Source organism: Sinocyclocheilus grahami, unplaced genomic scaffold (assembly GCF_001515645.1).
Source record: "Sinocyclocheilus grahami isolate Dianchi unplaced genomic scaffold, SAMN03320097.WGS_v1.1 scaffold1300.1, whole genome shotgun sequence".
Classification (NCBI taxonomy): Eukaryota; Metazoa; Chordata; class Actinopteri; order Cypriniformes; family Cyprinidae; genus Sinocyclocheilus; species Sinocyclocheilus grahami.
This window is the reverse complement of record NW_015506479.1, coordinates 58,605-72,346: the sequence shown is the minus strand read 5'-3', so window position 1 is coordinate 72,346 and position 13,742 is coordinate 58,605. Positions and strand designations below refer to the sequence as shown.

Below are 13,742 nucleotides of genomic sequence, written 5' to 3'. Positions count from 1 at the left end.
TTATATTCGGAAAACCGTGAGGTAATCAATTACTACATCGTAAAAGCCATGTCTTTTTGTGAATTGCGGTTTATCTACATTAATGTGATCCGATTTATAGCTTCAGTTTCTTGTACAGTATGCCGTGATAACTACAAAACCTTGAAAGTTCATCTCTGTCACGTATGTATGTATGTGTGTGTGTGTGTGAATGAAATCATGTGGCGATTTTTGGTTTTGTAAAACTTGCGTGTGAGAACACCATTATTGAAGGTCAAATGGGGTTTATAGCTTCTGAACTTCCAGCTGAATTTCTTAGAAATATAGATCAGACAAAAGAAAAGCACATGGTATACTGCAACATATCCAACCAACTCACAAAGATCCTGATCTGGAATTGAAACGATCCATGATCTGATAAATTAATACACCGATTGAACGAGTGTGAAAGCAAATTTACAGTATTACAAGCGTTTGCTCGACCACTGGGTTCCACACAGTCCAGAGAAGACGTCTCGAGTCAGATCGGCTCATTCGGTGTGCTAAGATCGCAAGTGATGGCTTTATTTCTCGCTGTCCATGGAGTTTTTATTTCACAGGGATGATGATGATGGCATTCCGTGGGTTTGTGTGATTGGAGCAATGCAATGCATTTGCATCAGTGATACTCTGAATATTCCATAAGGCACTGAAGAAATCTATTCCAATCATTGCGCCAGGCCGTGGTCTTTTGTGAGCGTGCTGTGTCGGCTGGAGCTGATGTGTATGAAGACAGGGGGAGACCCCTGCTGAAGATCCAGCCGTCTCTGTGAGGTGTCACACCACGCTGCCAGACTGCCGCTCTGCAAAAACACACACATCAGAGAGTATGCACAAGAGAGAGTATCACGCAGTGGGAAAATAAAGTTTGTTTTTTAGCTGATTCTACAGTGCATTATCATCTATCCTCTGATCTCTTCAGCTGCTGTGAAATGTCACGTTAAATCTTAAAACATTTTTAATGCAACATGATCAGAACATTCAGGAACAATGTACGTGAAAAATCTATAATGTATTTATTTGATACATTACAACATGGACTGGTATGAGAATAACTCCTGCCAAGAACACGTCTCATATTTCACACCAAAATCTAAAGAAAGACGTTGTGCATAGAAGAAAATGAAGGTTTATGTATGCATGTATACATTTATTTTTCTCCAATTAGCAACTCACCAAATTCTCTTTACTATGAGGTGAAAATATTATTTAAATTGTAAACTAGAGACTGTTATCGGAAATAACTGTTGAAGAACTGAACATCGCAACTACGAGGCTGAAAGTAAATAAATCTCCAGGCCCTGATGGTTTCATCTCAGAGTAGTATAAATCTCTTAGAGAATCATTGTTACTTGCCACCTTCAATTGGATATTAAAAGGTGGATTGGTCCCTCCCTCTTGGAGGGAAGCAATTATTTTGGTTATACCGAAGGAAGCTAAAGATATGAGTGTGGAAATTTCAGACCTATCAGTATCTTAAATGTTGATTCCTAACTAATTACATCCATTCTGGCCAGAAAGCTAAATCAAATTATCCCAGAACTTATTCATCTTGATCAGATTGGGTTTCTTAGGCAAAGAGAAACTCAAGATAATATTAGGCGGTCTTTACATATTAAGAGTCGGATAACTAAACATAATGTTGAAGCTTTATTTGTAGGATTGGATGCTTAAAAGTCATCCGATTCTGTTAAGTGGAAGTATCTTTTTATGGTTATGAATCGATTTGGGTTTCACAAGTCCATCATTAAAGTTATTCAAGCATTATATGATAAACCACTGGCGAGGATTAAAGTGAATGGTGATCTTTCCAACCAGTTTACTCTAGAGCGAGGAACACGTCAAGGCTGCTCAATTAGCCCTATTTTATTTGCCCTATTTATAGTGCCCCTTAAACAGTGGATTAGGCAAAAGGACAAAATCATATGTATAGAAATAGGGACAGTTGAGCACAAGGTAGCTGCCTTTGCAGATGACATTTTAGTGTACATAAAGCAGCCAACCCAGTCATTTCCAGAATTGATGTCACTTCTTGAGTCATATGGATCTTTTTCAGGTTATAAGGTCAATATACAGAAAACCCAAGTTCTCACTTTTAATAAAAAATTCCTGATAATAAATCCAGGTGGCTTATGTCTCAACTGGGAATCAGTGGCAATGAAATATCTGGGAGTAATCTTATCAAAAGATATATAAGAATTATTTCAAGTTAATTTTGCTCCTCTAATTAAACAAAAAAGGAGAGATATCAAGATGGAATCTTATCCCCTTTCTAAGCATGAGCTCAAGGACTGAATCTGTCAAGATGAACATTTAACCGAGACTGCTATATTTATTTCAGTCTCTGCCAGTGAATATACCAATGCAGTAATTCTTAGAATGGGATAAACTATTTTCAAGATTTATCTGGAATGGAAATGTTAGGTTACTTGCGTAACCCCTGTTCTCTGAGAACCGAGCGAGGTATCTCACTATGGGAACGTAGTGACCCAGGCATGATAGACTATGGAAGCACCAATTACACCACGTCTGTCCGAAAGATGGACCAATCACAGCTCATGACAAGGAGCCCACCCCCTCCCTAGATATATGGCTGTGATCCCCGAAGACAGCATTCTATGCACGCACTTCCCCAGTGTTATGCGAGTAGGGAAGCTTGGTGAGATATCTCGCTCTGTTCTCAGAGAACTGGGGTTACGCAAGTAACCTAAAGTTCTCTTTCAAACAATCGCTCGGTATCTCACTATGGGAATAATATGCCAACTCCCGAAACGCATGCTTTCCGAAGCCGCCGAACAGACCCGGCAAGAACAAAAGATAACCTTTCAATTCTCCATAGAGCCAACATTGAGAATTGCATGAGCCATAGAAGGTGCAGTGACATCCAGACGGTAAAATCTGATAAATATATGAGGGGAAGCCCAGCTTGCCGCTGCACAAATATTTCCTACCGAAATCCCCTTGAACAATGCCCACGAGGTAGCCATACCCCTTGTTGAATGAGCCCTTAAGCCCACTGGGGAATGAAGACCCATAGATGTATAGGCCAATTCAATCGCCTCCACCATCCAATGGGAAAGGTGCTGTGAGGAGATCGGCTTACCCTTACATTGAGTGGCCCATGAAACTAATAACTGATCATTCTTCCTGAACGATCGTGTCCCGTTTACATAATAGTGTAACGCTCGTACCGGACATAAAGTGTGCAATTTCCGCTCCTCCATGTAACTCACACACTCGTTTAGCTGAGACTAAAGCAAGTAGTAAGACCATTTTCAGATATAGGAGCTTAATATCAACACTCTCCAGAGGTTCAAATGGGGCCCTAGTTAAAGCATTCAGAACAATGGACAAGTCCCATGACGGGACCAGATGCTTAGATACTGGTCTCAAACACTTCACCCCCTTCATAAAACAGCATATAAGAGGGTGCCGTCCAACTGAGACTCCCTCGAAGCCTACATGACACTCCGAAATAGCAGCCAGGTAAACTTTAATAGTAGAAAACGCTCTCCCCCATTGTTCATTAAGCTTTGTAAAAAGCAAAGTACATCGCTCACCGCGCACTGAAAAGGAATAACTCCTTTACGAGTACACCAGTCCTCAAACACACGCCATTTAAGGCCATACAGACCCAAAGATCGACTCGTTCCGGGTGTGGGTGAAATATCTTGTGCCCCCCGCTTGCGACAACAGGTCCCGGTGCAACGGGAGCAGCCAGGGCTCTCCCTGAAGGAGCTGGACAATCTCTGCCAACCACAGCCTCCCCGGCCAACGAGGGGCTATCAGAAGGAGATCTGTTTTCTCTTACTCTTTCCAGGGTGGGAGAAATTAGACAGAGGGAATGCGTAAAGCAACATGTTCGGCCACGGGTGCGCCAGCGCATCCATACCCAAAGGCGCATTTTCGTCCCTAAGAGAGAAATACAGCAGACACTGTTTTTTAGGCACCCACTGTATAATGAGTTTGAGCTCTTGCCTTCGGGTAGAAGATTCAGGATACCGGTGTTTATTAAAAATAGAGGGAAAAAATCTTTTATAACACAGGCAGTGAAGTGCTTAAATGAAAGATAGGAAAAAAATTATTTATTTATTTATTTATTTATTTGTAATGAGCAGGTCTCATTCAGTAATTAGCACTTCTTGATTAATTGATGTTAAATTGCATTGTTTTTATTGTGAAATTTATGTTGTATTGTCGTTTGTGAGAACCGCATATTGAAACAAGACACTGAAACAAAATTTCCCCAAGGGGATAAATAAAGTTACTACTACCCTTTGTGTTTGCCTGCGAGGCGAAGAGATCTATGGCAGCCTTGCTGTACATCCCCCAAATCTGATCCACCACCTGCAGGTGGAGCACCCAGTATAACGGGTTGCCCCTTGACAGGAGATCCGCCCCTACATTCAGAACTCCTGGTTTGTGTTCCGCCCCCCAGATAATCAGTTTGCCCGAGTTGTAACGAACTAATGTGTTCCCCCTTGGCGATTGATATATGCCACCACCGTCGTGTTGTCTGTCCTGACCAGAACATGAAACCCTTCCAAGAATGGGAGAAAATGTTTCAGGGCCAGAAAGACTGCGATCAACTCCAACATATTTATGTGAAGTTTGCAAAGCTGGGGCGTCCAGCGACCGTTTACCGATCTGCCCTGAAAAACAGCCCCCCAGCCCGACAGAGATGCATCTATTGCCACTATTTTTCTCAGAGACACGCCCCCCATGGGAACCCCTGTCTGGAATAAACAGGGATCTCTCCACTGATGAAGAGCCATCACGCACTCCGCGTGTATTCTCACTCTGCACGCGAGGTGCCGACAAGGACACAGACGTCTCGCTGCTACCCATCGCTGGAAGTCTCTCATTTTCAGCAAACCTAGCGGGACCACGGACAGCGACGCCCAAAAGGCGGAGACAGGTCCTGAACGATACCAAATTTCCTTTGCGAAACTGGACCACGCACTGACAAAACGCCATTATCCTCCTTTCCGAGAGCATAGCCGCGGTATGCCACAGAGTATATTCGTAAGCCTGAGCCTAAGCTCCTGAGATGGAATCAGCTGGCTTTTGGCATAGTTCATTCTGAACCCCAGACTCGTTAGATGTGACGTGAGCATCTCTGTGTCCCGCTCCCGCGAGGGAGTGCAAATCAAATAATCGTCCAGATAAGAAGATATTCTGAGCCCCTTGTGTCTCAATGGTGACAACGCTGTCTCTATGCACCTGCTGAACACGTGAGGAGCGAGGCTGAGCCCAAATGGAAGAGTAACAAATTTCTACACTTTGCTCTGAAAGGAAAACCTGAGATATTTCTTGTGCGCAGGATAGATGCTTATATGAAAGTAAGCATCCTTGAGATCGACCGCGGTGAACCAATCGTTCCGACGGATTGTGCGCGTGAGAGCTGCAACTGTGAGCATCTTGAATTTGTACTTTCTCAAGTGCTTGTTTAGAGCACGCAGGTCCATTATTGGGCGCAAACCCCCATCTTTCTTTGGAATTAGAAAATAATGGGAGTAATAGCCTTTCTGAGTTTCCCCCACTGGAACTCGTCTTATAGCTCTTTTCTCTAAGAGGGAGGATATTTCTGCTTCTAACACCCGAGCTAAATCCCCATTTGCTACAGATGCTATGACGCCGTTGAAAGGAGGGGGTTTTACAGCAAACTGAAGCCTGTAACCCTTGGTTACAGTCGCGAGGACCCACGGATGAGCAGAACACTATCTCCAAGCCTCCTGATAAAGAGCCAGAGGGTTCATCTGAACAGATTCCATAGATGGGAGTGCTGGCGCCATCTGGTGGAGAGAGAGAAAAATGGCCAAGATCTGTGTGACTCAGAGACTGATTTATCTCTTGGTTCATTATTATTATTTTATTTTTGTCTCACTGTGCCCTCGGCATGGAGCCTGGATGCGACAGATAATTTTTTATTTGCTTTAAACCCAGAGGCTGAAGTGCTTTGTGACAATACACTTGAGAACTTGTTCTTGTACCCGTCAGACCACATTTTTTTGATGACATTGTGTGTTGAGGGGAAGCTGAACTGGCCTGAACACAACTTCGAACCATTTTTCTGCCCAAACTCCACATCTTCTTCGCGGGTGGGGGAACAAATATTGGTGGGCTCGGGAGAGGACATCACAGAGAACCCTAGGTGCTGCCCGTCCCTCCCATGCAGAGATTGCGTCCTAGGTCCTCATCCTGCAGAGATCCCTCCTCTTTTTGTTAGAAGGGTTAGCGGACTTGGACTTTGCAGCTGCAGCCGCGAATGACTGCTTTCCCCATGGTTTAACGTTTGAAGCAGCAGGGGGGGGGCGAGCCGCCTGCTCCGTGCTCTGGGGTTTTGCCGTCCTGGACGCATTCAAAAACCTTCTGTTCTGCGTCGGAGGAACAGGATGCAGGGGAACAGGAGGACACTGCGCTCTTTTACGTGGCAGACAGATGTCAAACGCCTCGCCTTCCTTCTTCTGGAGGTCGCGCCTCTGTCTCATCGCTGCAACGCTGGGCCGAACAATCCACTCGAATCCACAGGAGCGTCGAGAAAATCGTATTTCTCCCTGTCCCCGACACTCGATAGATTTAGTCACAGCGACCTCTCGCCCGCAACGGCAAGAGCCATGGTCTTCATCAGCTTTGCACCACGCCCCGTGAGGTGTGCAGATTGAGATCCGTTATGTTGCCGATCTCCTCCCAGACCACCGGGTTTGGATTGCCGGCATCCAGCTGAGTGCCCAGCTCTTCCAACAACTTGGCTTGATAGGCCGTCAACAACGAAGTGACGTTAAGTGCCCGCACCGTCAATGCGGAGGATTTATAATTTTTTTGGTACATGGAAGCGGTGAAGCGTTCCATTTTCCCAGGGAGGGAGGGACTAGCAGATAAGAGAGTGGTTCGCCTGTTTTGATGGAGGTGGTGAGCCACTGACTGCTCGACCGAGGGAGTGTTAGAGAGCCCAAGCCCTTCCATTTCACTCACATCGAGCGACGAGTATCCCTTGACGGGCACACGATGAGAAAAGGGTTTGTCCCACGATCGCTTCATCTATGCTACACACGCCAGCAAAGCAGGAAGCAGTTGTTTCGCCGGTGGAAGGCAAGAAGGAAGCCTTTTCCCATCATAGATGTCACGTTTAACTCCCGGATCCCCAGGATTTACGGGCCAAGCGATGCCAAGCTTAGCTGCTGCACGCTTACAAACTTCCACTAGGTCACAAGCTACCACCGTCGATGCCACGTCGCCGCTTTGCATGCTCACTGGCCTAGATGCTTGTGCTGCAGACAGGATAGCGTCATCCTCCTCATCATCCGGCTCATCTCGGAGGAGGCGAGCTAATATCTCCTCATCCTCCTCCTCCTCATCTCTCTCCACATCGCCTTCCGCAAGCAGCTGCTGGTCGAAAAGCGGCATAAACTCAGGATACTCTGAATCCATAATATTCCCCCACGAAGAAAGATTCCGTGGGGGAGAGGGTTGGACCACCTTTGTCGAAGGAGGGACAGAAGATAGAACCGTATTGTCTTTAGAAGAATGCAGCCACCCGAAGCCTTCTTTCCAAGATCCTGGCTGGCATTACACGACAGTGCGTGCAACTTTCCACATCCGCCAGCGCGGCCTGAGTGTGCTTAACACTCATGCACGCGATACACATTGGATGCGAATCCCTGCCCGAGATCATAAATCCACAAGCTGCCGGACACGAGCGCGAAGGGACATCCTTCCCTTTCTCCGCTGCGACCTTGGACCCCGACATGGTGAGTAGAATAATCTTAGCTCGCCTTAACGCTTGTTAGCTAGAAAAAACTCAGTAACGAGCAGAGAATCCACAGCTGATTTTAACTGCACTGCGTTCTGCAACGGCCACCTTGACGGTATGTTTGTGAACTGAAGCACCGCAGAACAGGTGCTGAAGGAAAGTCTTCAAGGGGAAGAGAACAGTAATGACGTTTTCGGAGATCACAGCCATATATATAGGGAGGAGGTGGGCTCCTTGTCATGAGCTGTGATTGGTCCATCCTTCGGACAGACGTGGTGTAATTGGTGCTTCCGTAGTCTATCACGCCTGGGGTGTTTCCCATAGTGAGATACCCAGCGATTTTTTGAAAGAGAACCCAGAATTAAATTTAAAACACTTCAGCTATCAAAGCAAAAGGGGGGAATGGCACTGCCTTGCTTGCGAGATTACTATTATGCTGCCCAGATTAGACCTTTAGTGTGTTTATGTAATCCGGTATATCAATCTAGATGGAAGAAAATAGAAAGTGTCATACCTCAAGGTGTCCCAGTTCAGGCAGCATTGGGAGATGCTGGACTGATAATTATATTACTAACTATAGATAATACTTGGTTAAATGTATCCTTAAACGTTTGGAAGTAGTGAAATTAGGCAATTTGAAAGATTCCATGGTATTGCTGCGCTGGTGTGCGCTATGACACTGAGTTTGTTCCCAACAAAAGAGATAACAGGTTTAAAAAGATGGACGGCTAAAGGCTTAACTGCCTATTGGATATTTATGAATAAGGGGAAACTACAGAGCTTTCAGATGCTTAAAGTAAATCATGACTACAGAACCAAGACTTTTATAGGTATCTCCAATTGCGTCATTATTTAGAGCATGCTATAGGAAAAGTATTAAGTAAAGTTGAAGTAGAAAATGGGTTACTAAAAGTTTATTTAAAAATTTAGATTTCTGTAAAAATGTCATCTCAAAGTTGTATAGTAGGCTACAACAAGTTAAGCGGGTAGACACATTATATATAAAGGAGAGATGGGAGCGGGAAGGCAACCTGAGTATTTCGGTAGAGGAGTGGGAAAGAGTATGCGAGTCACAATGGATAACTCTTTGTTCTGAAGTTATTGTTAAGAGTCAAATTCCCTTCAGTTTTGAGATGATGTACCTGGGTTTGAGTTCCAGTGATTTTCCAAGTTCAGAATCCTAACGATAGCAAGAAAGAATGCAATTACAAGAAAGTGGCTACAACCAACTCCACCAACTCTTGAAGACTGGGTGTACATAGTACATGATATTTTTTTCAATGGAGAAGCTAACCTATGCTTTAAGACTCAAGTCTCAGTTGTTTTCAGTACTATGGAGAGATTGGATTGAGTATATATCCCATGTACAATCAGATTTTGTTTAATTGAATAAAATAAAGACAGTTTGCGGGGAGTTTGTTTGGTGTTGGTTGGGTGGGTGTACTTATTGCAATTATTATTATTTTTACTTATTTATTTTTTATTTATTAAATTTTTTTGCATTTTATTATTGTTTTCATACAGGGAATGTATAAGACTCATCTATGTCAAATGTATAACATATATTCCTTTTGCTTCAAGTGTTCAATACTTTAATGTATAATAATAATAATAATAATAATGTGTAATAATATCTTTTTTGTTGTGTGATTATTTAAAAGTGATAAATTGATAATGTTTGTATTTCCCTATTGTGAATGAATAAATTAATAAAAATAAAGTTTAAAAAATGGTAAACTATACAATTCTGTTCAAAAGTGTGGGATCAGTTAGATTTTTTTTTTCTTCCCCAAAAAGGCATTCAATAAAAATTGACTAGTGACTTTTCATTGTTGCAAACTTTCACTTCTAATAAATGCTGTTCTTTTGAACTTTCTATTAATCAAATAATCCAGGGGGAAATAAATAATCATGATTTCCACAAAAATATTAAGCAGTACAACTCTTTGAACATTGATATTAAGAAATGTTTATTGAACACCAAATCAACATATTTCTAATATACAGAGTAATATTAGAGTAATGGCTGCTGAAAATTCAACTTCGCTTCACAGGAATAAATTACATTTTAAAATATGTTAATAGTAAATTGTAATAGTTCACAATATTACAAATTTTTATCTGGATTTTGATTAAATAAATGCAACCTTTGTGAACACAAGAGCCTTCTTTAAAAAACAGTCAGTATAGTTTACATATACATATACATACACATACAGTGCTTAACTTAGACTACCAGCACCCAAAACAGCATTGGTGATTACCAAAATTATTATTATTTTTTCTATAATGGTTAAACCACCAGTATTTGTAAGCTGTTTAGTCACAATAGTGTTTCTAATGCTAAAATATTATTGTTGTTATCTATACATTTTTGAATTTACTGCTAACCTGAATTTATAAGTAAAACTAATCTGCCAAAAGCACCAAAAGTTGGTTAAATGAGCATGGTGTTGGTGTGTTTGACTGGCCAGCAAACTCACCAGACCTGAACCATTGTTGCACACTCTTTATTTGTCAAGATGAAAATGAGAAACAAGAGAACAAAAAATGCAGATGAGCTGAAGGCCACTGTCAAAGAAACCTGGGCTTCCATACCACCTCAGCAGTGCCACAAACTGATCACCTCCATACCATGCTGAATTGAGGCAGTAATTAAAGCAAAAGGAGCCCCTACCAAGTATTGAGTACATGTACAGTAAATGAACATACTTTCCAGAAGGCCAACAATTCCCTTATTTTTTTTATTGGTCTTATGAAGTATTCTAATTTGTTGAGATAGTGAATTGGTGGGTTTCTGTTAAATGTGAGCCAAAATCATCACAATTAAAAGAACCAAAGACTTAAACTACTTCAGTCTGTGTGCACTGTATTTATTTAATACACGAGTTTCACAATTTGAGTTGAATTACTGAAATAAATGAATAAAATAAAATAAAATAAACTTTTCCACGACATTCTAATTTATTGAAATGCACCTGTATATGCATTTATGTTTCCCCCACACCACGAAGCAAAACCTAGAAGCTCTGAAATTAGCTTTGTATTCTGTACACAATTTTCTCTCTCTCTTGATCTCAGAGTGAAATATGACCTAGATCGGTTTCACAGAGATTCACAAATGAATGTGAAAAAAACTGCCCAAATATGTTGTGATTTTATATAATTCAATACTTTAGAAGATAATAACAACAGGTCTGTTTATCCAGTCTTCGTCTGTCCTATTTCTACTGTATTGGTTTGGTGTTCCAAATATTTTCTCTGGGCCAAATGATACACATGTAGAACATGGATATCTCTGACTGTTTTCTGCCCAAGTACAAATATTAACAGAATGTGTTTTCCATAGCATTCCCTAGCACAATCTGACTGATACAACCGTTTGAAAACAAGCCAGCGTTTGGAAAAAATCAGCCGGAACGCTGCTGCACTTCTCCACTGATTTGATTATCTGGAATTAATGACAAACACAATCTCCGGCTTTGGCGCGCGCGCACACACACACACACACACACACACACACACACACACACAGACAGTGTCACTGTAGAGGCATTACCGTTAGATCTTAACGCTCTCTGTTCCGTACACGTTGTATCCTTCTCGGTATGTGGCAAAGTTTTGGGTGTTGGCTGGCGGGGCTGGCTTATAGGTTTGGGTGTTCTTTTCAAGTTTCAACCGTTTGGCTTCTGCACGTGACTTGTAACAGAACTCTATCAAAGCCACCATCATGGCCAGCCCTAGTCCACCAACCAGAATATAGAAGACACCAGCAACATTGCTCAGGCTCAGTGCACTTGTCTTGTCCTAAGAGAAGCGAGGGACATAGTTAGCATATCTTACAGTGGCAATCCTGACACAAAACACACTATACAGTACAACTCCTCACATGTTCTATCAAGCAGCACTACTGGCTATAAATGACATTTCTACTGCTACCAGAGGAATCTAGATTCCAATGGAGAGATTAAGCCAAAATATCCATCTGTGTCTAGACGTCTAGCTCAATGTCATTTAAAGACAAATTAGTCAATTAGGACCATAACTGGTGAATGTAGATGTTTTCTCTAACCTGCTCTTCTCATTGGCTTCTTCATGTATCTGAGGAAGCTGGTCAGTTACGTACAGGTCAGACCTCTGACTTAATAACCTTACTTTAAACAACTGCCTTTCCATCCTTTAACCTTCAAATTCATATTTTGACATATTTTCTACACCAGAGTACTGAATTTAAGAATCAGAATGAACCATTCTGCTGCAGTTTACCCCCCAAACTTGTCCATTAAAAATTTGTCCATTAGTATTACACTATTTGCCGTTTTTAGCGAGCTCGTTTTACACTGCTGCATTTTTACCGTTCAGTTCTGTCTGTTACTACAAACAAACTATCGCCTTCACGTCACTAGTCGACCTTCGCTCGTCTAATGAAACTTATGTCAAAACTGTTTGTCATGATGAGAAATGACGTTCGTGGAGGTTCAATAAACGAACGGGCCTTTTTTCTTGTGGAAAAGACAAATAAGTAACAACACTAATACATCAAATTTTAAATTCGAAGTTTGGTGAGTAAGAACTGCAGCATAATGGTTATTGAGTCAAGTGAAAATAAGCAAGAAAGACAATTGGTATACAGGAATGAATCTAATCAGACGATCAATTTGCACTTTTAACTAATTCCCCATTAGATTTATCATTACGGCTTTATTTGAGGGCATTCACTGGAAGAAATACTGAAAAAAACAACAACAACAGAAAGATATGTCTCATAAGTACCCCTTAGCTGATCATTGGAAATGATGGGGAATCGTGCAAAACTCTAGGCCACGCATCCTTATGGTTTCCTTATATGTGGCCGTAAGTCATTAAATCTACTACACATGGGTTAAATCAAGATATTGACTATTGGTTTGTTCCTTGCATATGAACAATATGTCAAAATGCAGTTTTTGGAATCAGTACAAAAGACCTGCAGCGACTGACCTTACTTCCCGAGTCCTTGGTTCCACATTCACCCTTATCGTACCACCATTTGTTTTTCAGCTTGGCTAAGATGCCTTGTTCACTGAGTTTCAATACTGCAAGGTTTACAGGAGTTCTTCACGTGGGAAATAACATAAATAACATTATATTATGTTATTTTATGTTATTCAAGTCTTAACTACTTCATACTTTACAAAGCGATAAAGCAGGGCTCCTGGCCATTATCAACACACATGTGGCAGGCATTCTGACTAGTACCTTCCATTCACCAGGGCTAAGCTAGTGTGCCAGGACCTACCCGTATCGCTTTGAGTAATCGGCATACACTGTTAAGAGAAGAACAGGCAGGTTTCTGCGTGGCTATAAAAGCAGAGAAGCGTCTTGGTTAATTTGAGCATCTGAGAATGTGGATCTCCACTGGAACCCTCGACTGACTGACAGACCAACGGAAATTACCAGTAGTATTTTGCTCAGGCTGAGGAGAGCTGGCGTTAGGACTCTGTGAACGGATTACAGGCGGAGAGTACAGAGAAACCAAACAGGCAAACACACTTACAAAAGTAAACAAGACCGTATACAGATGAGTCAAAGCATTTGCAAAGTAAAACTGTGTTACCTGGGTGCCAGAGTTAACCGAACCGGTGCCTAGCCATGCTACGTCAGAGGCTAGTCTTGCTAATCAGTAGCTGCGGGGACTATAAATGACATTAGCATTAGCGGCTAACAAAACATTAACGTCAACATGAAATTAAAATTGATCCTATTTATTTTCTTAATACACATGCATGCCTTATTATGCACAGTTTTCCAAATAAAACCAGCATATGCTGGTTAGGTATGTTTTGAAGCATGGCTGCTGGTTTGAGCTGGTTTAAGCTGGTCCTGAGCAGGAGCTAGTTGCTTTTGACCAGCTCATGAACAGCTAAGGACCAGCTTAAACCAGCTCAAACCAGCAGCCATGCTTCAAAACATACCTAACCAGCATATGCTG

General features: G+C 42.0%; 1 protein-coding gene across 1 annotated transcript in view; it reads right to left on the bottom strand.

The window, feature by feature from the left end:
• Nucleotides 1–738: 738 nt before the first annotated feature.
• The window catches only part of LOC107568987 (glutamate receptor 3-like), a 68,532-nt gene continuing 55,528 nt past the window's right edge, over nt 739–13,742 (bottom strand). Inside the window, exons 13-14 of the mRNA XM_016254986.1 lie at nt 11,331–11,578; nt 739–821 (exon numbers count right to left, since the gene is read on the bottom strand). Of these exons, the coding sequence (XP_016110472.1) occupies nt 11,333–11,578 (246 nt within the window). The 3' untranslated portion in view covers nt 739–821; nt 11,331–11,332. The remainder of the gene's footprint in view (nt 822–11,330; nt 11,579–13,742) is intronic.